General features: G+C 36.0%; 4 protein-coding genes across 7 annotated transcripts; 3 read left to right on the top strand and 1 right to left on the bottom strand.

Annotated features, from left to right (window-relative positions):
* Nucleotides 1–1,139: 1,139 nt before the first annotated feature.
* Nucleotides 1,140–5,942, top strand: LOC135117345 (uncharacterized). The gene has a single exon (XM_064036410.1). The coding sequence runs from the start codon at nucleotides 1,606–1,608 to the stop codon at nucleotides 2,608–2,610; it is 1,005 nt and encodes a 334-aa protein (XP_063892480.1). The 5' UTR covers nucleotides 1,140–1,605; the 3' UTR covers nucleotides 2,611–5,942.
* Nucleotides 5,943–9,529: 3,587 nt separating this feature from the next.
* LOC110369994 (hornerin) lies at nucleotides 9,530–11,710 on the bottom strand. The gene has a single exon (XM_021325679.3). The coding sequence runs from the start codon at nucleotides 11,481–11,483 to the stop codon at nucleotides 9,882–9,884; it is 1,602 nt and encodes a 533-aa protein (XP_021181354.3). The 5' UTR covers nucleotides 11,484–11,710; the 3' UTR covers nucleotides 9,530–9,881.
* A 1,446-nt stretch (nucleotides 11,711–13,156) lies between these two features.
* Nucleotides 13,157–15,429, top strand: LOC110370009 (uncharacterized). 2 transcript variants are annotated; one of them, XR_010276784.1, is made up of 3 exons: nucleotides 13,157–13,541; nucleotides 14,436–14,646; nucleotides 15,206–15,429. XR_010276784.1 is itself a non-coding variant. In XM_021325694.3 (3 exons), exons 1-3 carry the CDS (start codon nucleotides 13,267–13,269, stop codon nucleotides 15,339–15,341), a joined length of 618 nt encoding a protein of 205 aa, XP_021181369.3. In that variant the 5' UTR covers nucleotides 13,157–13,266; the 3' UTR covers nucleotides 15,342–15,429. The 2 variants fall into 2 exon arrangements, 1 of the variants encoding a protein (XP_021181369.3); XM_021325694.3 differs by having other exon boundaries at nucleotides 14,436–14,642.
* Nucleotides 15,430–17,100: 1,671 nt separating this feature from the next.
* On the top strand, nucleotides 17,101–26,554 carry LOC110369911 (MICAL-like protein 1). Of its 3 annotated transcripts, XM_021325541.3 has the most exons (15): nucleotides 17,101–17,240; nucleotides 17,359–17,581; nucleotides 17,716–17,900; nucleotides 18,019–18,083; nucleotides 18,219–18,567; nucleotides 19,024–19,685; nucleotides 19,760–19,872; nucleotides 20,982–21,062; nucleotides 21,366–21,567; nucleotides 22,280–22,421; nucleotides 22,806–22,982; nucleotides 23,162–23,276; nucleotides 23,524–23,623; nucleotides 24,367–24,505; nucleotides 24,750–26,554. In XM_021325541.3, the coding sequence occupies exons 2-15, from the start codon at nucleotides 17,430–17,432 to the stop codon at nucleotides 24,941–24,943; spliced, it is 2,676 nt and encodes an 891-aa protein (XP_021181216.3). In that variant the 5' UTR covers nucleotides 17,101–17,240; nucleotides 17,359–17,429; the 3' UTR covers nucleotides 24,944–26,554. The 3 variants fall into 3 exon arrangements, with proteins under 3 accessions (XP_021181216.3, XP_021181217.3, XP_063892173.1); XM_021325542.3 differs by having other exon boundaries at nucleotides 17,183–17,581; nucleotides 22,806–22,976; XM_064036103.1 differs by having other exon boundaries at nucleotides 17,184–17,581.
* Nucleotides 26,555–26,855: the final 301 nt, after the last annotated feature.

Genomic DNA, 26,855 nt, shown 5'->3' with positions numbered 1-26,855 from the left:
AGCGACGTACGTTTGGGAACCCTAGTATATTAATTGGTATTTGGGAAATATTCTAGCGATCGTTAGCTTTTTTAGTCTAACAAAAATGACCAAATTGGGAGTCATGGTATTACATAATTGGTAACATCTAAGTAGTGACAATATATAATATTTGGTCTGAAGTGTATTTTAAAGGCGTCCATATATTTTTTTAGTAGTCAATAATACGAAAAATGGTTTTATCTTATAATATTTTTGGAAACGTTATTTGGTGACCATTTATCCATTTTGGTAACCGTTTAGAATTTTTTTGGTAGTAAAATAGGTACTTTTTTGGGTGGTGTTTAAACACAAGCCAATTTTAAATGCTGATTACGCGCCAAGAATGTTCAGGGTTACCATTAGAAAATAAAAAAAAGCAAAATAAAAATTTATGTTGTTTATGTTTTAATAATAAATACGAATAAATTAATGCGATTGTTATTAATTTTTTGACTTACAATTGTTAAAATAAGATTCAAATTTTATGTGATTCAATTGTTTTTTGGGAAGACAAAACTTTTGATCACAACATTTTTTTATGCTGGCAAGGTGTTAGAAAGAGACAAACAGCCTCCGTTCGAACTATCCCTCTCGGCTCGGGTTTGCCTCTGTGTATTATGCAACCAATTTAGTACCTTATAGCGTTAGAATAGAGTTCATTTTCGTAAATATATATTTTGAGCGTGCGCAATCTTGTTTAGTAATATTATATCTATGCCGGTGGGGGACTGGACGCCATAGATTTCCCAGACCCCCTCCACTCAGGCGAGGTCGGAGTCTGGGCCTTTTTAGTGAGTATACCGGGAACGTCTGTACCGGGGAGCCCCACATACCCCTCTCCCGTCCCTCAACGGAAAGGGCATGCGTAATAGCATTTTTTATCCAGCGACAAAAAAAAGGTTAAAAAAAATGCACCGAGCCTTTTAAAAGCCTTTTAAACACAGATTAAAGAACTTGGACTTTTAAGTGGCTTGATTCAAGAAAGTCAGATTTTTTGACAAATTGTTTTTAAAATCTCTCGGGACATTTGGATAATACTCTGCATGAATTATTTTCTCCTTTTATTCAACTTGATTCCCTATTATCTGCCCTTTTAAATGTTGATGACTGAAGTCGAGATTTGTTAATGTAACTGATTATCTTTCGCTTGTGAACTTCGTCGCGAGTGGACGTGTTGCACATTTATTTAATATTTTAATCCTTAACTGTTGGCTTTTTTGTGAACGTATTTGCTCGAAAACTCGGTGCCTCTCTTACTATCTTGTTGAGGTGCCCATATGCTGCCGACGCCATCTTTGGATTTGTATTGCGCCATCCCGCTCATGTGACGGTGAGATATTGAACTTTTTCAAATTAGAAACATCCGAAAAATTTCGTTTGCCCTGGGGCTCGAACCTGCGCCACGTCGTGTGTCGCGGTATTGGTGCTGGAGCGTCGCGCCACTAGACCAACTGTCAGTGAGATGCTCGGTGCAAAATTGGTGACCGCTATCTACAACGGATACGTGACACACGCATAAGCTCAGTTTTTTAACTGCTTTGTTCGTTTTTCTTTCTACATATATTATTCTAGCACTGAATTATAATGCTCCGATCACCCGATAAGAGTCAGTCTAATCCAGATATTGCTGGCTCGATTGAGATTGTGGGAAACGTCACTCAGAGAAAACGTAAGCAACCCGAGTCAGAGTTTGCCGAGGCCATTAGGACATTGTCACAAGAAATTAACAAGAAGTTAGATGACTGGCGTGGTGAGCTGGAATGCGCAATATCTAAAATAACTGACAGTGTAACAATTATTAAAGCTGATCTAGCCACCGTAACCCAAGTTACTTCCGATATCAAGACCGACTTAGACAGTTTGCGTTGCGAATACACTGGCCTAGATAATAAGGTGTGTAGCCTTGACGCTAAACACAATGGGCTGGTAAAGGACGTGGAAACTCTGGGGAATTCCGTCCAGTACACCATGGACGAACAGGACGACCTTAAGAAAAAGATGGAACTCATTCGGTCTGTAAATACAGAAACTATTACTGATATGATTGGTGGCCTCGAAGCGAAGATCGATTCTCTTGAACAACAAGCCCGCCAATGTAACCTGGAGATATGCAATGTTCCGGAACTGCGTAATGAAAATTTGATTACTCTTATGGAAAACATTTGCACAAAAATACAGTTTAAATTATGTGCTAAGGATATCCTTGCTATACATAGAGTGCCACACGCGCACACAGAAAATAAAAAGCCGAAAAATATCATCGTAAAGCTGAGCTCACGCATCCTAAGGGATAATTTATTAAGCGCTTACCGATTAGGAAAAGGACTAGATACTAACCAACTGCAACTTACTGGATCTCCTAATCCCATTTATTTGCATGAACACTTAACGCTCAAAAAGAAGCTATTATTTCGACAATGTAAGGATGCCGCCGTCAAGAACAACTTCAAATATGTGTGGGTTAAGCATGCTACTATTCTCGTGCGCGAAATTGACTCTGAACCAGCAATTGCCATACGATCCGAGAAAGATATTTCTAAAATCAAGCCCAAAATGGCAAAATTCAAACCCGGTACCGATCATGTTTAGAAGTGATTTTTATATATGCTTTAGCTGTTTAGTATTTAACAACATTATAGAATCTGAGTGTTATTTTTTTGTTTATTATCTTTGCTCTGTTAAACAGCTATTCAGGCTAATATTTTGTTTCCATATTTTATTTTTACATAGTACATTTTTAAAACAATGGCATAGTAGCTTTTTTATAATCATGTTATACTTGTTGTCACCACTTTTCATAAAAATAGTAATCTTAATCTTACATATTATACATAGACTGGACTTCTGTCTCATATTGGTTGCATGCACTACTAATTTATACTTAGTATTGCTTCACTTTCACTGTGTTGGATAAGTTAACAGTATACTACCAAAATTGTAGGGGTACTCGTTCAAAACTGAATCTCTTGTACATGAACATATTGTCAAATTGCTATGACATAATTATCTTAACAGAGACCTGGCTAACCCCCGAAATATTTGACGATGAGATTGTTGATGTGCGTTACGTAATTTACAGAAATGATCGCAATCGCATTGCTACCAATAAGAAGGATGGGGGAGGTGTTCTTATAGCTGTATTAAAGACATTACATTCCACCTGTGTACCATTCGATTCCCAGGCTAGTTCCCATATTGAAGATGTTTTTATACAACTACCTTTTGCTGGACGCGAAAAATTTCTAATAAGCGCTGTATATATTCCACCCAACACGGCTAAAGAAGTCTATGTTGATTATTTTGAAACATTAGAAAATCTGATAGACAAATTTGGCTTTAATCATTTTCATATTTTCGGAGATTTCAATCTACCGCACATTGAATGGCTCCCTGCTACAAACAATAACACGACTGCACATATTAGTACTGGTTCATCACCTGTTTGTAGACATTTGAGTAATTTCTTATCTTTGCTTAGCGCTTATCAATACAATAGTTTCAATAATTATAAGGGACGTATTTTGGATCTACTAATATCCAATAGCGAGTGTGCGACTTATGCACCTTCATGTAATTTGTTACCTCCCGATAAAAATCATCCACCCTTTTGCGCCGATATAAGATATAAAACGACGATACAGACAATCAATCCTGTAAAAATTGTAAAGTACAACTACTACAAAGCTAATTACGAACTCATAAACAAAGATTTGGCAGATATAGATTGGACTAATCGTTTGCAGGGGTTGTCATCAGAGGACAGTCTAAATACTTTTTACGATGTTATTTTCAATGTTATAAGAACTTATACTCCCCTTTCTAACACACGTTCATCTAAATTCCCTGTGTGGTTCTCTAAATCACTAATTCGCATTTTCAAAAACAAGAACAGAGCCTGGGTGAAATGGAAAACGTATAATAACATTTCGGATTATGAACAATTTTCGCTTCTACGGAATAGATTTCGGGTCTTATGCAAATCAAACTACGCTGACTATCTGAATTCTGTTGAGGACAATGTTAAAAAGAATGTAAAATATCTATGGAGCTATGTCAATAATCGTAAGGGTAATGTCGGCATTCCTTCCACCATGTCTTTTAAAAACCGGACATCCAGTGATCCGGATGAGATTTGCAATATGTTCATGGACTACTTTCAATCGGTTTATGAACCCTCAAATCTAAATTTGAACGAATGGCTGCCCCCTGAGGAGAGTAGTGACAAATGTACTCTTATTACTAGCATTACGTTTGGCGAACATCAGGTCTTGAAGTCATTACAAGCTTTAGATACTACCAAAGGTCCTGGACCTGATCAACTGCCCCCTTATTTCCTTAAAAAGACTGCTAAGAGTATATACAAGCCCCTTCAAATTATATTTAATAAGTCTATATCAGAGGGCACCTTCCCTGAACAATTTAAAAAGGCTAATATAACTCCTGTATATAAATCAGGGTCTAAACAAGAGGTCGAAAATTATCGCCCCATATCTATTTTGTCTGCTTTGTCGAAGCTTTTTGAAAGGCTAGTTTATCAGGAAATTCACAAGATAATTTACAGAATTATAATAGAACAACAACACGGATTTGTCAAAAGTAAATCTACAACTACTAATCTATTAATATTTACCGATTTTCTTCTTAACAATATGGATCAACAAGTACAAGTAGACGCAGTGTACACAGACTTTCAAAAAGCGTTCGACAAAGTAGACCATAATTTGCTTCTTACCAAAATTGCATTTAACGGCATACGAGGAGATTTGCTTCGCTGGTTTGCATCATATGTTAGTAATAGATCACAAAGGGTTGTTATCAAAGGATTTCACTCGGCGACTACTGTCGTAACATCTGGCGTACCGCAGGACTCAATTTTAGGGCCTCTTTTATTCATTTTGTTCATAAATGATATTGGAAATTGTTTTAGATACTCAAAATTTTTGCTTTATGCTGACGACCTAAAAATCTTTAAAGCTATAAGAAAACCTGCAGATTGTTGTCAGTTACAAGAAGATTTAAATCGTTTCTCTGAATACTGCATTCAAAACAAACTTTACCTTAGCATTTCTAAATGCTTAACGATATCATTCACAAAAAATAAAAACGTTATAAACCATAATTATAATCTTAACAATGTAACTCTGTTAAAAGCCCCATTCGTGCGAGACCTAGGGGTACTGCTTGATAACAAACTTCACCTTGATCAACATATTGATAATATCACTAAAAAGGCTTATCGTATGTATGGGTTCATTATGAGATCAGCTACTGAATTCAAACACGCAAGCACTTATTCTCATCTCTACAAAGCATTAGTTAGATCTCAACTCGAATATGCTGTGGTAGTATGGAACCCTTTTTATAATAAGTATGTTGAGATGCTTGAAAGAGTGCAGCGCAAATTCCTCAGATCGATGCACTATAGGTGCTCCCGCAATTTCCCAACCTATAAAAACCTACTTAACACATACAATCTGATGAGCCTGAAGTCTAGGCGTTTATATCTAGAGATTATGTTTCTTTTTGACGTATGCCATAACAGGTATAACTGTTCTGAGATCACTAATAAAATATGCTACTATGTCCCAAGTACAGTGTCTCATTGCCGCACCAATGCTGGTTTTCGGGCGCCTCTACGTCGCCTGTGCAAAAACTATAATTATTCTTATTACTTCTTAATTCTATACTTTATTAAAGATTTATTCTCAGTGTCAGCAAATAGATTTCGTTCTGCATTGTTAAAGAAACTTAAGGATTCCGATGTATAGTTATTTATATAGTCTTGTAATCTTACTCGCATAGATTGTTCATTAAAGTAAATTTATATGAATTGTATATGCTGTGGATAACGGTGTGAGTTTCACATTTATATAATATCTTGTTTATATTATTTGCGCAAAAATAATGTGTTACTGTTTGTTTGTCCCAAATAAATAAATAAATAAATAAATAAATTATAATTAAATGAGACTGTGGATCAATAACTTTATTACCTATTTCCTTACCGAGATATTAGAGTTTTTTGATCTTACCCCGATTTCGTCCCTGCCTGTCATTTGAACATCTTTGGCAGTCTTTACGGGTAGTCAAAAGACAGTAAGCCTGACAACCAGTTCTACCTAGGGGTGTTTTGTTGCCCGTGTACCTAACTGGGTGGAGGAAAGTCAGATAGGCAGACGCTCCTTGTAAAATACTGGTACTCAGTTGCATCCGATCAGACTGGGCCCCGATTCTCCTAAGTTAATAATGTCAAAATCGAATAGAAATCGAATCGCAATATGATCGTAATAGCAGTTTTAACCATATCGGGCATTCTGCTACTAATAAAAGACCAATCGTATTCGATTGACATTTGATTGGTGTGCGATTGGTCTGCTATTTTGATGATTTTGGTCTATACGGTAGTTTGCTGTACAATCATTTTGCAATCGTAAATCATTTGCAGACAAAATGATTCATTATTGAATGACAGAAAAGGATAAAAACGTTTATTTCAAAGAAAAAATAGCGGAATGCCACATACGCTTCAATCGTAATCGAGTCGGGATTGGATCTCAGTCGAATCGAGTCGAACGTCAATCGAATGGCGCTTAAGTAAAATTAGGAGAATCGGGCCCCTGGATGCCGACCCTAATATCGTTAAGAAATGGCTAGGCAGATGATGCTGTAGTTTACCTCCTTGGATATATATACGTAATCATAGAATATTATCAGAATAATAGGCGAGTACCTACAGTTTTTCAATATTTAAATGAACGGTCAAATGATTTTTAATGGACAATAAAACAGACGTGTTATCGGTGCTTTTAAATTAAAATATCGTGACCGTCGAGTTGAGCATTCGACTCTCTGTACACCTACCATATTAGATATGTATTGCACCTACCTATACGTCATGTGTGTGACATTGTTAAAATCACGTTATTGATACACGTTATGTACAAGGTATCATATCACATCCTACTTAAATGAACGATACATAGATAAAATTAATGAGAGTAGCCAATAAACTGGGCACTTAAGTAGATTAAGTACCTACCTATTATTATAGATTTGCAATTCATCAAATCATCATGATTGCTATACACACTATTTGATTCAGTGTCAGCAAATTAAGTGGAACCATAACGCATCTCAATGCTATTGATAATGTATGTATGTATGATTCCCCGACTTAAAACATTTTTCGTCACTCCCGATCATGAGTTGTCTGAATTTCGCTGAGGCAGGTTGGCGAAATGTGATCGAGACTTGTGGATAAGAGTCAATCTATAAGTATGTACTAACAAAATAAAGAGGAAATATTTTTTGTTTGTTTATACGTCCCCTTAAGGCTCCGAAACTGCTGAACCGATTTGAAAAATTCTTTCACTGTCTTTCACTACAGTATGCCGGGAAACAATAAGAGGAACGTGCATAAGATCCCACGGGATGCGGGTGAAACCGCTGGCAGAAGCTAGTTGACTTAAGTACCTATACTCGTAGACAGTACGTGGGTAGGTACTTAAGTAAGTGCTAACAGCATTACCTTACTTAGATTAAATAATTGGTCGTCTGAGTAAGTGCTCCGAGACCACAAATTATATTATGCGCCATAATAACACCGATGACACAGGTTTTTTTATATCTAAGTATATCAGTTACACAGTCACAGTAAGTTCCATAGTAAGTTCCATATAACTGCCTCGTTGGTCTAGCTGTCGCAAGTGCGGCTGCTGAACACGAGGTCTCGGGTTCGATTCCCGAGTCGGGCCGAAATCGATTTGTGGGTTTTCTTAAACTTTCACAAAGCAGCCCGTAGTTTGGAACTTGGTGATTGATTCACCCGTGAGAGCACGTAAATGTCGGTCCTGCGCCTGATCTCTCTCCGGTCGTGTCGGTTTACCGTCCCATCGGGCTATGAGAGTTAAGGAATAGTGAGTGCACCTGTGTCTGCGCAAATGCTCGTGCACTATAATATGTCCTGCGTAGTTGGCTTATCTCCTTACATGAGAACAGCCGCCGTAGCCGATAATCGGCTAGGAGGACATCAAGTTCCATAGTCAGTTCCTATAGGATGATAGGATCCCATAGGAATCGAAATAGGCAACTCTCAAAAATTCACATGGAGATCGATAGACATGCAGGACTCTTTATTTTAAGGGACTATGTATGTTTGTACTTATTATGCTTGTGGTCATGAGAATATTACTTTTTACTTTCCTACATAGATTATTTAGACTGAAATTTATTACGAGTTGAAAATCGTATATTCCGTACCAAACCGACATCTGAAAACACTCACTAAAAAACTGAATACCAAAAAAGGCTCTACCGACATCACTCTAGAACTGGGCAAATCAACGTAGCAGTAACATGTTTTTAATTTTTTTGGTGATTAGGTAGGACTGCAATAGTTGACTATCCACGATGAAACTCAGTGATGGTTTTTGTTCTTACACAAAGTTACAACGTAATAAAAAGAGGTTTCTAAAAGAATATTCTAAGAACCTACAACGGTCCCAACCTTATGTCAACCTTAGTAAGTATGCATGTATCTACTAAACTTACCATTTAATTTTTTTTTTTACTTTGGAATTTGGTTTGTAGATGGGAAATGTGGTTAGCAGGGACCTACTTCGTATTTCCCTTACTATAGTTAGACCTTACATTAAAGTGGTAAGTATATTTTCCAGTATAAGTTAATAAAAAATAACTTGAACTTATTGAGATTATTTAAACTCTGGAAAACATGCGTTTGATACCTACTAATTAAGGAAAAATCCAGCACTTGGTACCTAAGTTAATTCCGTCCAATGTTATCACTTGAATCTTTTATTCGGCAAACTGATAGTTAAGATGCAATACCAGGTACTCCTAATTAAGGTCAACTTATCTAAATACGCAATCGATAAATTACTTACTGAAGGACACCCCTTGAGCGGGTCAATAACCTTCCTTTAATTATTTGAATGTCATAATTTCCTTATTGAATTACGAAATTAGTAACAAATGAAGAATTTGAGAGCAATGGGTTGTATACCGTTATAGTGTGCGTACTTGGGACACAAACCTAATTAAATCGAGATTAAGAAGCTACAGGTGCTTTGCGGTCAAGATTTACAATAAATAAAATACACATTATTTTCAATCCAAACAATATATTTTGGCTCACATTACTATAATTTATACTTAAACACCAACAGTAATGAGGTACCGAGTAGTACAATTTAAAAGTTTTATGCAAATGGTGCAATAAAAATCGGTTAGTGACATGTATCAAATTTTCACACAAACACACCAGATAAAAATTAATAATTATTATATAGGTAGGTAATTAATTATACTTTATGTATAAATCAAAACAATGGCTTAATTCGGCGATGAGTCATTTGGGTACTGCTTGCACATGTTAAAAGCCAAATTGGCTTTTCCCCTGTATCTAAACTCTGATAATATTTTCTCATAGCGATTGAGTACGGAGTGAAATGTATGTATGTATGTGTTTTTATTACAATTTCAATGCAAATGATGTAACTTTTAACTTACATGAATTGATTTACGAGATGTCACTTGATCGGACTCGATCAATGATTCAAATAAGACAATAACGTGCTATATCTGTGAGGAACACTGAACACTGAAAAACACTTTTGGACTTCTAATTGCACTTCTGGCAAATAAAGTAAACTATTATTTATTATATTTTATATTCGGATTGTTTATACGAACAGATACCTACATACGTCAATAATTAACATTTCAAATGTTCTCTTTATTATAAATTTTAACTCCACACACAAAAGAGAGTATTATATTAGACTTTCCATATCCGTAGGACTATTAATTGCCTCCTTAAAACAGATAAATACATATAATAATTATTTTGGTTCCTCTGTGGCTGGTAATGGGATAACAGTCAAGTTATGATTTACAGCGAAGCAAGGATTGATGGGGTCTCTTATTTCTCCGGAATGCGGAGTGCAGTTCAAATGCGATAACTTTGCATCATCCAAATTAATATCGTCACCAGATAGCCTGAGTGCCGTCGGTTCACTTAAAGTGGCGTTGCTGTCCATTAACGTGCCATTTTGGATGACTGCGTCATTAGTAACATTACTTATATTGGCTGATTCATCAACTACCAAAGGTGGTTCTGTAACATTATTTTCTGCAGCGGTGTTTAAAAGAATTGAACAAGGTATAGTGGTCATAAATTCTTTACCAGCTTTTGTGAGAACTGTAATAGTGCACTTTGTGTTGTCATTTTTGTTTTCGTTTATACCAGACTCTTTTACATCGGCTTCCGGTGTAAATGAAGTCGCAATAGAACAGGGTATAGCCAGCACTTCAGTTTTGTCATCATTACTTATAGTCAAACTGCAATTTACTAAATCCGCTAAAATTGAATCAGCTACCGGAGCGGTATCGTTGGACGGGGCGACAGCTACGGGCTGACCTCTGTTGTCATAAATAACGGTATGATGATGCTGCCCAGTAGACCGTGCCAAATTCCAAAGAGCCAATCCAGTCAATACAGTTCCAATACCAGCGCCTGCAATGCCAACTCCCGTAAGAGCGCTTCCTGTGCGACTCATACCACCACTACCTTTGCCATAGTTTCCATAGTTTCCAAAGTATCCTGGTGCTTGAGAGCCGTATCCTGGATTATACGCACCATGCCCACCCATACCTCCATAGCTAGAGCCGTAATTTGAATAAGGAGGAGGTGGACCTTGTGGGTGGTAATTATTTCCATAGTTATTTTGAAAATTCGGTCCGCTGTACGGGGGTGGTGCGACAGCGGATCCAGGTCCTCCACTATTGTGTTGTGGGTAGCCACTACCGGAGCCAGATTGTTGTGGGTAACCGCTACCGGAACCAGTTTGTTGTGGATAGCTATGACCAGGCTGACCACTTCCTGATAATCCTGAGCCGTGTGATTGTGGGTATCCCGCCGGTCCTGTTCCAGTATTTCCCGATACTCCAGATCCTTGTTGCTGTGGATATTTGCTAGCAGTTTGCTGAGGATATCCACTACCGCTTCCTGACAAACCATTCGATGATGGGTAAGAGTGACCTGGTTGACTGTTGGTATGTTGTTGACCAGCTAAATTATTAGAAGCACTACTTCGTTGAACACTTTCATGATTAACTTGTGGTTTAGTCTTGTCACCAGATAATCCTGTTCCACTAGAAGGGTACGAATGACTTTGCCCGCTGGACGGCTTTGATTGCCACGAAGAAAGTGTTTGGGTGTTCGATTTTTGAGCAGGGCGCTCCTGCCAGCCGAATAAAGTTGGCTTCGGAGCTGAAGCCTGGGGATTACTGAATGAAGTTGGTGCAGGTTGTGGATTGTAATTTGTCTTTTTACTTGATCCCCGACCAGAACCCGAACCACGACTTCGGCCAGACGTTTTTCTTCCTTCAGCACAAACAATTAATAAAATAGCGAATGCCGCTAAAATATATTTCCGATTCATATTTGAGTCCTTGAATTTCTAACAAAAGTTCAGTTTTTTTAACTTCACTGTTTTCACTTTTACAATTGTACGTCAACACTATACCGTCGCGTAATACACTCTGTTTCTCGAACGTTAAGTGAATCGACCGAGGAATATGGTCGAATGTTGACCGCCCACCCTACTGCGCACTACAGATGTAAGTACCTACATGCTTACAACACGTACATAGGTGCTGTGACCTACGTTAGTGCCTGGGTAAACGCTATAAATGGACCACACGCAAACAACATGAAGCCTTTCGTGGAATCAATATTCCTCCATGGAAACCCAAACAACTGAGCACCAAAACAAACCTTCATGAAATCGATAAACTATGTTGCAAACTTCGATGGTTTACAAATGGTTATGCAATCATGTTACATGGTAGGATAAAGAGATGGTACACACCTAAGTGTCATGTTAGACATTTGCCAATCTCTGATAACTTCTGAAATAACTCTTGCCTAATAGCCTAATTATCCTAGTCGCCTAAAAATTTTGATATTAAAATAGCCACATGCTATTTGGAAATAATGAACCTATCCTATCCTATCCTCCGATCCTTATTCCCAACTATGTTGGGGTCGGCTTCCAGTTTAACCGGATATGGCTGAGTATCAGCGCTTTACAGGCCCTCTTACCCGGGCAGCCCAATACCCCTTGGTTAGACTGGTGTCAGACTTACTGGCTACTGACTACCCGTAACGACTGTCAAGGATGTTTAGTGACAGCCGGGACCTATAGTTTGAAATAATAAACCATTGGATATATTTATTCACAAAAGCTATAAAGCTCACGCCCGGCAATTAGACTGATACCTAAGTGCCAAATGTCTTACACACGGACCAGTTGGCTGGATCTTTTACTTAGGTGCTTAATGACGACTACAGAAGGTCAACCAAAGCATAATGTTTAAGCGTCCTTGAAATGTATGGTAATATTTCAGGAACTTGGACTAGAAAAGGCTAAGGTAGGTAAAGTGTATTGGGTAATAGATGTCTATAACAATTTCCCACAAATGTTCAATATGGATTAAGATTATTCTCTTTCTAGAAACACAGGAACGGTGATACACAAACACGTCAGCTATTGGTTATTATTATGGTAGGTAAAGTGTATTGGGTAATAGATGTCTATAACAATTTCCCACAAATGTTCAATATGGATTAAGATTATTCTCTTTCTAGAAACACAGGAACGGTGATACACAAACACGTCAGCTATTGGTTAATAACAGGAAATTACTTATCCACACCAGCCAGCAGGGACTAGAGTCCACGACAGTGGCTCATGTCGGTGGGTAAGATGGATTTTGGACTCTAAGTTCACCTGCAAAACGTTACTATTCGCCATGATTCAACATTGGTGCATAGGATGTTTCATCCCAATGGACAAATTGACATACTAAGAATCCCTGGGAATACTAACGCAGGCATATACTGTACCCTAAGTACCCCTCAATTGATAAATTGATTGGGTTACAAAGGGAACAATTGGGAAGAAATATATATTAAAGGTAACATTGTATACATTTGTACAAGTACCTGTAAGTACCTACAAAACCCCCTTTTGTATAAATAAATCAAGAAGTGATAAGTTATCTGCTACGTCACTCGATTATCTACTCTATAAACAACGTTAAAAGTGATAAATATAATCAGAAATCAATTAAGATTCCTGTCCAATTGTTCTCATCTTGAAGTACGCATCAGGCAGCCGCTAAACAAAATAATTTCGCAATAAAGTGCAAGCAAAAAGTATAATGATTATTATCGTAACGCTTCTGTACTGCCTTGCTAGTTTTTGTAGTGCCCGACCTAACATCGATATTGGGCCGCAAAATGTGGTGACGGTTCCTTCGAACTGTCCCGAAGGACAGGCCTGGGTGAACGGAGAATGTCGTGACATTTGGAAAGTTACTGCTGCACCTACCAACGTTGTCACAGTACCAGCTAACTGTTGTCCAGGACAAGTGTATGTCAATGGACAATGCCGTGACATCTGGATCAAAGCTCTTCTAGAGCAAAATTATGCTAGGTAAGGTATTGCGTTTAATTTTTACCTACTTGTATACATCCACTGACGCTCTATTCCAACCAATTAATTTTTTCTGTCCGAGATAAAATGCACCTAAATAACCAATAAGACTGGTCGTAAACACAGTAAAGTTTTGTGTTTTCAGGCTGAAATGAAGATAAGATATATCTTATTGTGAAATTGCTTATCTCGGTTAAAAATATTTGTCCCCGATCCTTTTGGTACAAATTGTTCATGACATTTTAACGTAGCTACTAGCTACATATTAGTGGTACCTAGTAGTACCCAAGTACACGATGTTAACATTTTATGGAAATACCAAATGTCATTACCGCAGCCTACCACGTTTTTTTTTTGAAAATTAGGCTTCTGCGTAAAAATGTCGCCCCTCTGATATAACCGAACATGCTAGTTCGTTAAGTTCCTAAAGAACAACAACAAGAAACTAGTTTTAAACTTAAGGAAAACATTGCCGTTCTTTCATGTAATGTTTCGTAAATGAGAAGGGGGAAATCTTAATCTGACTGAATTAACAGAATCACCTAATTCATTGATAAACATCATAATTGTTATTGTTCATAATGCTTGTAACGTAGGTACCTAAATAAAATCAATTCATAACGATAAGACAACACGAACCTAATAAGGAAAACTTTAAAATTATTACAATGGGGGAATGCCTATACTCGGAATTAAATAAGTAGGTAGTAGGTACCTTATCATTTCTAGACACTAAATATAAAACGTGATCCCAAGAAAGTACCGGCTTTAGTACCAGGCATAAACCATGGCGTCGAACACAGTAAGATACTCTAAGCCTAGTTAATACTAAATCCGGTATTTTTAAGACCACGTTTTAAATGAGGTGATTGGTAATTTTTTTTTTTTTTTTAGTGATTGTCGATTGGAATATAGCGATAATTCACCGAAAAATGTAGTGACTGTCCCACCTAACTGTCGCCCCGGACAACAATGGATTAATGGATCCTGTCGCGATATATGGAAGAGCGCACCTAACTCGAAAAATGTTGTGACCGTTCCCCCTAACTGTCCTCCAGGACAACAGTACGTCAATGGCCAATGCCGTGATGTGTGGAAAAGGTAGGTAAGGATTCCTTATTTTTGTTAATTGAAGTATTAGCTCATGAGGACCATAATATACGAGAGAACCTTGAGTGTATAAAAAGTTTGGCTGAAATTAATCTTAAATACCAAAACGATTATGCTCCCAGACTAGGTACTTAACTTAGGAATTATGATATTATACACTAGCTGTTATCCGGGGTTTCACCCGCTTCCCGTCGAAAATACCTCCCGTACCCGGACAAAATGTCACCCGGGATACTGTAGCTTGCAACATTGGGTCTTTAAGATGGAGTCTTTACAAACAAATTAATGTTGCCCCGATATAATATTAGTAGTTCTAGAGGGCATAGTTACAACATAAAAAGGAAACCTCTGATGACATCATGAATCACAAAATATGCCGTTTAAACCCTTATACATAGATTAGTAGTTACAACACAACACATGTTGCTACAACTTACTTAATCCTCTGAAGTAATCTGTGATAAGGGAGGACAATTAAGATATTCAATTGACTCATGAAAGTCAACGTTATAGGTAAATGAAACACAATAACTATACCAACTTTTTTTTTTCAGGTTGCAAATTCAATACGAGGCCTTGTCTGATGTTAGCGATTCCCACAGAAATATTATAAGTGTTCCTAGCCAGTGTCCTTCTGGGTACAAACCTGATGCTCTTGGAAATTGCCGGCCAATCCTTGCCAATTTCTAATTTCTTAATTACCTAAATAAATATTAAGAGAACCTACCTGCCTAAAAATTAAACCGTACTTATGCCTAATAAATCCTATTGAAAGCTATGTTGATTTTTTATTATTTACACACCCCATATCTTAGATATCTACCTATCTCAGACAGAAGGAATAGTTTAATAAAGTCCTAACTTTATCTCAGTCGGCTCATTCATTCTCTATTTCTGTAAACGCAATTATTAGATAGACTTAGATAAGATTAGGAAATATTAATGAACTACTTGAAATCACAGAACATTGCCCGAAGCCCTTTTTAAAAAATAAAACTGTCTTCTAAAACGGAGATAATTCGTTTATAACATGATCATTGATCAGTTTTATTGCATTATTTTTTTATATCATAAATTCACTTTTATGCGAATGTTAGTTTAATCGCCAATCCTTCCCAGGTAAATAAATAATGTAGTATATTAGGTATACTAATTTCGTTCAATGCACGACGACGACCGGGGGCGCGATTCTACTAATTTTACTTAAGCGATATAAGATTCACATCCGACTAAGATCCAATCACGACTTAATAACGATTGAAGCATATGTGGCATTCCGCAATTTTTTTCTTTCTTTTAAATAAACGTTTTTATCAATTTCTGTGATCCAATAATGAATCATATTGTCTGCAAATTATTTACGATTTCGAATCGCAATATGGTCGCAATAGCAGTTTTAACTATATCGGGCATTCTGCTACTAATAGTATAAGACCAATCGTAATCCAACGATAGTCGATTGGTTTGCGATTGGTCTGCTACTTTGGTGATTTTGGTCTATAGGTACGGTAGTTTGCTCTATAATCATATTGCAATCGTAAAACATTTGCAGACAAAATGATTCATAATGAATGACAGAAAAGGATAAAAACGTTTATTTCAAAGAAAAAAAAGCTGAATGCCACATACGCTTCAATCGTAATCGAGTCGTGATTGGATCGCAGTTGAATGTGAATCGTATGTCGCTTAAGTAAAATTAGGAGAATCGGGCCCCTGTATAGACCAAATTAATGACAGGGGCCCGATTCTCCTAATTTTACTTGACTGAGATCCAATCCCGACTCGATTGCGATTAAAGCGTATGTGGCATTCCGCTATTTTTTCTTTCAAAAAAACGTTTTTATCCTTTTCTGTCATTCAATAATTAATCATTTTCTCTGCAAATGATTAACGATTGCAAAATGATTGTATAGCAAACTACCGTATAGACCAAAATCACAGAAAATAGCAGACCAATCGCACACCAATCAAATGTCAATCGAATACGATTGGTCTTTTATTGGTAGCAGAATGCCCGATATGGTTAAAACTGCTATTGCGATTCGATTTTAACATTATCAACTTAAGAGAATCGGGCCCCAGACCAGTCGCGAACCAATCGATGTCGTTGGGATACGATTGGTCTTTTATTAGTAGCAGATGCCCGATTTAAGTCAAAATTGCGATTCATTTTTTACATTATTAACTTAGGAGAATCGGGCCTCAGAAATTGAACGACTTCTCAAACTTCGGGACAGTTTGGCAATATGGTAGCAGAATAGCAGAAGCTGATGATTTGTCGAACAATATCGTCCATATAAGGTCATAACACAAAAATGGTGGTCCTTGTCCTTAAACCTACTTATAATAATCATTGCGCAATCTTCAATATTTACCATGGATATCAATGCACTATATTATAATGTTGAGCAATTGACAGTCTAGGGAGTGCCTTACATTAAGCAGCAAGTTCTCGATACCAAACAAGCACAAATCGACTAATTTAGTAAGACAAGTCAATTTTGTTTGACGTTTGAGTGCACTTTTACTTTTTGTGGCAAGTGCGTTACATCCCTAGCCAATGCCAAATTGCCAACTAACCACTAACTTGTAATGAATATTTTATTGAAAAATAATATTTAAATACTATTCAATGCTTAATATCTGAAAAATAAGAACAGCGTTATACACTGCAAATGTGATATTAAAGGTACATTGTTATTTTCAGTGAAAAGACTCATATGAGTCATAGATGATGAACATTTTAAAGTGGTTGAAAAGTTGCTAAAAGTTCTAATAATGTCTGAAAGAAAAGGGACTAAAGCTCTGGAGTTGTGGTGTAAGCGCTTAGTGAAAGACTGTCCTGAAGTGCAAATAGATAATATGACAACTTCCTGGAGAAATGGCATAGCATTTTGTGCATTGGTTCATCATTTTAGGCCAGATTTAATGTAAGTAAAATCTGTATTAACAATAATTTCATTGTTCTTTTAATCAGCATTGGAATAAATATAATATAATATTTTTCTATGTAAAATAAGTTTGAAATAAGTATTCCATTTTATGTATTTGTTGTGATTTGCAGTGATATATCCAAGTTGAATCCAGAAAACATTTATGAAAATAATCATTTAGCATACAGTGTGGCTGAGAAGCACCTAGGCATTCCCTCACTATTAGACCCAGAGGACATGGTTGAGAATGATGTGCCAGACAGACTATCAATTTTAACTTACCTGTCCCAGTTTTACCAACGCTTAGGTCATACAGGTCAGTTTTATACTAGTATTATTTATTAAGTCTTGAAAAACTACTTTTTATTAGTCTGTTTTTCGCCTTTTTGCTTGTCCTATGGTTAAAAGTATTATTTTGTTTGTATTTATTACAGTAAATACAAAATTATCAGAAAGTGAGTCCAAGGTATCACCTCAAACAACCACTACAGAGACATCAGTGAGTATAATAATATCATTTAATATTAAACTTTCTAAATGTCTGTGTGCAATGTTTGCATTGAAACTATTGTGTTCCTAATTTCTCTTACACTTTCTGTCTTGAATTCTAATACCTATCTTTATTACTTACTAGGCACCAATAAGGTTTGGCAAGACTGGTCTAGACAAATGTGCAGCATGTGGCCTGCCTGTGTACCTTGCCCAGCGCCTACTTGTATCGCACAAACTGTACCACAGAAGATGTTTCCGTTGCTCTAAATGCTCCGGACATCTAAACCCTAAGAATTTCGAGATAGTAGAAGGATCTGAATTTACCTGTGATAGTTGTAAAAATGAAAAGACTTTATCAAAATATCTTAATAATAATGATCATGATCAAATGGGGATGCTGGCATTCACTGATACACCGCATGAGACAAAATCAGTGTCCATAGAGGAACCCCCAACTCCTAAATACAAATCAAGACCACAATCTATTTTGGGTGAGTGCTTCATTTTACTTTTACATTGAAGACATTTAATCAAATAATTAAGCCATAAAGAATTCAATAAAACCATAAATAAAACAGTATCTTATCAAAATTAACTGATATGCTACTGTGGATTTACCAAGTATTTCCATATAAACAACTTTTAAATATTGAATTCTGATGAAGAAATATCTTGCTTAATTATGTTAAGATATGTATTTGCCAAGGATATGTGCAATCAAGAAGTTTCTACTCTGCATCATGTTCTCTCTTTGTTGACTGACTGCTTTTTTCATCAACCCTAGAATGTTTTCTTATTGCACAGTTTAGCTACTAGTGGATAAGAACTGCATTTTGACTACTTTATGGAAGACTATGCTTTTGTTATGATTGTATTATCTTCATTTGTGCCTGTTTGTTTTGCTTAACATTTATCTCTGTTAATATTGAAATCTTATCATTTTGTAGACAAAATAAACATGTTTGAGAAAAACATAGAAAAAGACAGTAGTTTAGAAAATAAAATCTCAAATATTTCATTAAAAGACACTAGTATAAGTAATCCTGAAGAAATTAGCAGTACCAGTAGTTCTCAATGTGAAATAGACTCAAAACCTAAACTAGCAAATGTGAATAAGAAAATGGAAAATGAAACAGTTTTAAGTAACAATATTCCCGAGAAAGTGTATAAAAGTAATATTGAAAAGTTCAATTTCCTGCAAACACAACTGGCTGACGACAATATAAGTGTTGGTAAGAGTTTAGAAAGTATAGATGACATTGAAACACGAAACAAAGACTGTATTAAAACAATTGAACATAATACAGATAAGTTAGAAGACAGTAATGATGTGAGCAGCAGTGTGCATTCTGAAGTCAATAATGAAACAGATGACAACAGAATAGCAAATAGTTCCTCAACAAATATTGACTATAATCCTCCACTAGAACAAGCTTTAGAGATTCAACAGGGTCCAGAAATAAGCATAAGTGTTCCTCCTAGAAGAAAAAAGCAGAATGCTTTAGAGAAAGCCTTAGCATCTGCTATGAAAAAAGAAAAAGAAATGAAGATGGAAACTAAAGAATACCCAGACCATTTAAATCCCTTTTCAGATGATGAGGAAGAGGAGGTAATGTTGACAAATATCAAGCATATTGTTTTATTGAAACACTTATAAATGTTATAATAATAACTTTCTTTTAGAATACTGTACCACCTCCTCAAAAAGTCAGCACAAATCCATTTGGTAGTAGTGATGAAGAAGATGACGACGTGCCACCCATCCAAAGCACACCGAAATCTGACAACACGCCCATGTGAGTACGCTTTAATACATACATATATTTAAGAAATTTATTTTGGTCGATAGTTGGCATCTCTGCAAAAATATCCCACCTTACGCTCACCGACACCGCGTCCTCAGAGCAATGAGTATGAGTAAATCCTCCCAGCTTTGGGGAAGGCCTTTGTCCACCAGTGGACGTTTTAGGCTGTGATGACGAAATAAAATTCCATGAGGCTGATCTCCTGATAAAAATACTACTCATCAATGTTCCATACCATTTCGCAACGTTTCCCCCTTAGCCCCTTATGTCCCGCAAAATAGATGCCGAATACGTTTAACAAAGTACTAACAAAAAAATATAATATGACGACATACAACGACTGAGTGCACAATATAACAAAGGAACAATAACTAGGTACGTGCCTACATCAAACATTACCTGGTCACCGGCGAACATTGGAGTCGTAATATACAGCTATTTATTAGCTCCAGTGAAATACACGATAACATGCACAGGTGGATTTACATACATTATGTACCTATTTGAATGATATGAAGTAGGTGCGGCCGTGCTTGTATAGATTCTCGTTAATATTATGCATTATTGACACAATAGATATACTATAGTCAGCAAATTGCCGCTATTGATATCGAAACGAATATTATTTTGCAGTTTTTCGAAAATGTTGATAATGATGAGGTGAAAGGTTTTGCATATTTTTTAATAAACTAAAGACTAAACGAATTAATAAAAATATACAAATTATAGAACTAATATCTGTTTTCGCTTTGTTAAAATATGACTTAATTAATTAATGACTTGTTTATTATATTAAAATACTTTACAATAATAAAATAACATTAAAAACCGACCTCGTGCAAGTCAGACAGGTATGTACGGTCAAAGATGTTTACTTCACTATTATCAACTCTTGAGAGCAAATGAAAACGTCGTAATAATTTAAATACATAATGGTCATATGTATGTGCATACGAATCAGTGGAAAGGATATCTAGATGTTGTCTCATGACTCATAATTTTAAATTATTACAAAATATAAGCGGTAAAGTGGGACTATTAGCGCCAGTTGTAGGTACTATTGGCTATATGTAAATTATATATATACTTCCTTATTACAGAAAAAGGCTGATAGCTGTGAATCCATTCTGGTCCGACGGAGAGGAACCCTCATCCGACGATGATGACACACACAATAAGAGGTTTTAATTATTTATCTTTCAAATAAATCGTTTTTTGGACCCTATAAAGGAATGTTCAAAAATAACTCCAGTTCGCACCAAATAACTTTGCAATTCTTTAATTAATTTTGTGTTAACCATTTGACTCCTTCCATATTTGTTCTTACAGATTTTTTCGAGAAGTATTGATTGTCCGAAGTTCACATATTAGAAAAAAAAGATCAAAAAGTACTTATATCAAATGGTTAATATCAAAATTGCGTTATTTAGCGCGACCCACACATACATAGGTACATCACAATCTTTAACGAAACTTTTTTTCAGTTCCATGTACAGATCTTCAATGGCGACCAGTACACCTAATCTTCCTGGTAGCACGCCTCGGAGGAAAAAGGCGAAAGCGCCGCCGCCCCCCACCATCGCCGTGACCGAGGCGCCTCGGCCTCACTACCCCTCGACCTCAATGGATGACGTGGCCAGCATATCCTCTTTCAGCTCCTATAACTCCACCGTCAACTCTGATCAAGTAAGTACTTTAAACTTCTTAATTTTTTATCTTGTCTTCCTTATATCTATTTACTAGCGACCCGCCCCGGCTTCGCACGGGATAGCAGTATTTCCCCACAATTTAATGCATGTTATTATACATATAAACCTTCCTCTTTAATCACTATCGATTAAAAAAACCGCATGAAAATTGGTTGCGTAGTTTTGAAGATTTGCGTAGTACAAAAGGGATATAGGGACAGAAAAAGCGACTTTGTTTTATATTATGTAGTGATTATATAGTTTCCCGTTGATCTTTGGACTAGGTACTCACACATTTCTAGTCACAATATGTATTGTTTGAATAGACGTAAAATAAATAGAATATTTACTTTAGACTTTATTTAAAAAATCTTGTGTATTTACTTACATTAACTGTTTCAGACTATGTACTCACACATTTCTAGTCACCATATGTATTGTTTGAATAGACGTAAAATAAATATAATATTTACTTCGGACTTTATTTAAAAAATCATGTGTATTTACTAGCTGTTTTCCTGCATTCCTGGGAAACTTCTCGTACCCGGAAAAGTGTAGCCTATGTTACTAGGAGATAGCTTCCCAAAAGTGAAAGAATTTCTTAAATCTGTTCAATAGTTTCGGAGCTCTTAGGGTACAAAAAAAATATGTTTCCTATTTATTATATCGGTGTAGATTAATTTTATTTATTATATTTTTATACGTTTTAGAAATCAATCGGTAAGTGCACCCCAACTCTTAAGAGGCGGCCTGCGCCCACGCCGCCCGGCAGCCTGTCCACGGCGTCAGGCGGCGGCGGCTCGCTGGAGAAAGGTATCAACACTTCTGGCATGAGAAGCATCGGCTCCGAAGGTGTGGACACAATAAGCATATTTAAGAGATTATTTAAGACCACTTATAGTTTAAGATTGTAAAAATCAAGTGAATCTGTTTGAATTAAAAAAAGAATTAGTCTATAATAAGTTAAATACCTAAACTATCCTAAACTGACCGTTTTCAATGTATTCTTCAGATAAACTCCATCCAAAGATTGTCTAGAAGAAATCGCTGTTTAGCGATAAGATCGCCAATTGTACTGTTCTTTGTGTGTTGTGTTTTCCTGTGTTGTTAATTTTCTTGGTCTGCAATAAAGAATAATCTATCAGTACACTCTACACTTTCTAGTAATTCATGGATTTCATACAATTATTATATATTTTTTATGGAAGATAAAGCTGAACAAACATTTGTCTCCAGGTGGACGTAAGGCTAAAGGTCCAGCACCAGGCCTGCCTCTCCCAGAGAGACGCGAGGTGAAGCTTCAGATGTCGCCTGAAGAGTTACAAGTGCAGCTCGATCTATTGGAGACGCAACAACTGGGCCTCGAGCGGCAGGGAGTGCTCATAGAACGAATGATTCGCGACAAGTGTGAGGGTAAACATAATCCAGCACTTTTATTTCTATCCAAGCACCCACTGTCACTTCTAAATTAATTATCGAGTTTTAGATATATTTCAGTAATAAAGATCATGATATTTTCCCTGTAATTCTTGAAAAAAATATAGCAAATTGTGATAAATCATCGTAACTAATAAATGTGTGTGTCGTTTCAGGCGACGAGGCGGACACAGTTCCACAAGAGGAAGTCGAAGATTTAGTAATTCAACTGTGCGAACTAGTGAATGAGAAAAATGACTTGTTCAGAAAACAAACTGAATTGATGTACATGTATGTATTGTTGTAACGTAATTCATTTTTCTGGAAGGGCTTTCGTACCTTGAGAAGGAATAACTTATTTGCTTTTTCGTGATATATGTAGCTAACTTTCGTAAAGGCATAACATAGTATTCCACAAAACCAATTAATAAACTATATACTCAACTTGAGTAGGTACTTTACTAAAGATCCAATCTTGATATGACTTATTAATTTAATTATTATTTTTTCAACTAAATATTTAACCGTAAATATTCAGACGACGACAACAGCGTTTGGAGCAGGAACAAGCTGACATCGAACATGAGATCCGCATAATTCAATCACGACCCGCCGTCAATCGCATTGATGCTGACAAGGTAAGAAATTATAACTAATTCAGTACTCGAACATTATGACGTAGAAGTTGAATAACGGTTCTGAGAAATAAAGTAATGAGCTCAAGTGCATTGTAAATTGTAAGTCTCGTTTGCACATAGCGGGAAAACACTTGACTGAAAATTGCAGTAATAGGTGACTCACCGTCACTCATCTTAAGACATACATTATATCAACACGTTTTTCTTCACGTTCTAGTCTTTTTCTTCCTCCTGCCCTGTTCCCAATTTTATTTGGGGTCGGCGCAATATGTCATCCTCTTCCATTTTCCCCTGTCACTCGTCATACTGACACTCACTCCCTTCAATGCTCCCTTCCTATTCATGTCATGTTCCAGACAATCCATCCATCTTTTCTTAGGTCTTCCTCTTCCTCTCCATCCATCTACATTCATAGTTAGCACACACTTTGTTGCATGTTTTGTTCTAGTAAATTATGAATTTGTATTTATAAAATTTTGCTGCTAACTATACATATTACAAATGCGAGCGTTTGTCCAGTTTTGTTTGGTATAAACTTTTATGTACAATCTTTTACTTATTGTAAGCGGTGATTTCATACCGTTTACTTTTAGTGCGAACCTAGATATGTCAGTACGATCTCCAGATAGATAGACTTAGATAGCCAGAATAGCATTCTTATTTTGGAAAAACCAAAGTATTTCGAATTTTAGAGATGGAATTTAGGCCTAGAACTACTATAACGTAATGACTGAATGTTGCAGGCCCGCGAGGAAAAGCTGGTGTTACGTCTAGTAGAAATAGTTCGTATGCGTGACGAGTTGGTGCAACAAATTGACGCAGAGCGCCGCCGGGAACGGCAGGAAGACCTGGCTATCGCCGCCTCCATCGCCAGCAAGAGAGGTAAAACATATGAATCAATACTTCTACATAAAGAGGAAATATTTTGTTTGTTTTTTGTTTTGAAATTCTACGTGAAAGTAGAATTTTCAGATCGGTTCTGTAGTGTCGGTTCGGTGTTAGGAAACTACATTCTCAGCGCGGATCATGCGGCGAAACCGCGTGGAATAGCTAGTGCCAAAAAAATCCCATACTTATCAAATTATCATTATGAATAGCTTACTAACCAGATTGTCTTATTTTTCAGCGCAAAGAAATAGTGAGTCAAATAGTTCGTCTATGAAATCAGTAGAAGTAATACCAACACCCAAGAAGAGCAAGGTGAAAGATAAAGTCAAAAAACAATTGAAGAAAGCCAAACACACACTTATTGCTAAGAAAAAGGAAGATTCCGGTGACCGTAAAGAAGAAAAAGAGAAAGAAAAAAAAGTTAAACAGTAGTTTTTTTGGTTCTGACACATAATTATTTCCTTACTGAAATCATGGCGAGTCCCATAATATCTGTATTTACATAAAATAATTAGATTCAAAGAAGGATTGAACTACATTATTTTATTTACGTATAGATGTTATGATTGTTTTACCATTGTATGGTAATTTATTGACGGTTCGTTACATATTTGTAATATCAAGCATTAATATACGCATGCGCGTCATGGCGTTATGAACGTACTTAAGTAAGACTGAAACATTCCACTAATAATTTTAACTATTTAAAGAAATGTTAATCATTTGAAGGGATATTGAACTGAAGTTGAACTGTAACAACAATTTCGTAATAATCATAAAAAGAATGTGGAAATTACGTGCCAGAATTAGACTTTAGAAAATTATTTTGATATTGATCTGTTGACTATCTCTATATTTATCTTATTTTTGTCTTAAATAACTGTGCCAGATGAAAACTGGAAATATGCATAATTATTATAAAATATTAGTAATTAACCAAACTGCACTTACATTGATCGCAATTAACACCAAAATAATTTAAGTTACTGTAACTAACAGAATAATAATTATTAACTCGAGCATAAATAATGCACTATATTACTGTAAAAGATTTGCATTAAGTTTTTTTTATGTTTAAAAAAAATATGTATGTTATTATAGCAGTCAAACAGGTAAAATGATACTATATTTTTTTATTATCGTTAAGTTTTACAATATATAATTTATATACACATTATGGTAACATCTCGTACTTAACTATTGCCTAGCAAATTCGTATATGACCTAGTACCTATAGTTCGCCGGTAAACGCAGACGGCGGGGCTGGACGTGCGGGACGGGCACATCTGACTGCAATGTCAGTCGTTTGCCATCTCTATCGACGGTAACCTATCCCACCACGTCCATTGCCGTGTCATGTTCGAATTTGCCAAGCTGTAACATATATTTATTTATTTTCATTTACAAAAATGTTAAAATAAGTTGTCAGTATTATACTTACCCACTAACTGATGATAATATTTTATTATTTAAGTCTACGAAGGACTTAATTTTGAATATCAGTAAAATACAATTATTCATGAATGTTCACTAATTTTACTAAAAAGACATTCAAACAAAATAATGTAGATTACCTCACGTTAAATACTATGCAACAATTAATCTTTGAGTTTGTACATCATCAACTTCATCACCACTAGAGGCTTAATAATAGCTTATGAACACACATTAATCAATATAAGAACTAACGGCATACTAACTCATTGTTTTATAGTCAATTCGAATACTCGTCTTCCGAATTATTTAAAATTTAATTATATTACGATTATTTCAAATAAAACATGTTTCATATGGCTACTAAAGTAGATTTTATTAATAACTAGTCTTGCACTCATATTCCTTGATCGTTTTATTTTGATACTATATATTAATGCTAACATAGGTTGTAAATATCCATCTTACTTTAACCTGCAGATTTTTCAGTTCAGACCAGTAGTTTTACTAACCTCACTTTCTGCGTTTTATAAGCATTATACATTTTCTGAGTAAGACATAATACACATGCAATAGCACAAAACAATAATAAATCAAATTATGATCAATTTTTAAGAATTTTATTTATTTCATAACATTGAATACCTTACAGTTGTAAACCTCTTCATATCATATGATAGGATGTTTTAAATCAAGAATAAGGAATCAATAAACTACCTTATTACAAAATTGTCATTGGATTTCAAGAAATACATGTCAAAGGATTTGAAGATGTAAAATCTAAGGGCAGCAGGCTTGTTCGAAAGACCGCGGCCCTGGTACACAAAAGGCTCCAAAAAGAACATTTTAGACAGTAAGGGTCAATTCCCACTGAAAGAGCAGCGGCCGTAATTGCAAGGGATTGAGCGCG

Source organism: Helicoverpa armigera, chromosome 9, assembly GCF_030705265.1.
Source record: "Helicoverpa armigera isolate CAAS_96S chromosome 9, ASM3070526v1, whole genome shotgun sequence".
NCBI classification, from domain to species: domain Eukaryota; kingdom Metazoa; phylum Arthropoda; class Insecta; order Lepidoptera; family Noctuidae; genus Helicoverpa; species Helicoverpa armigera.
Note: the sequence above shows the minus strand (reverse complement) of the source record. Positions and strands in the feature narration are given on the sequence as shown.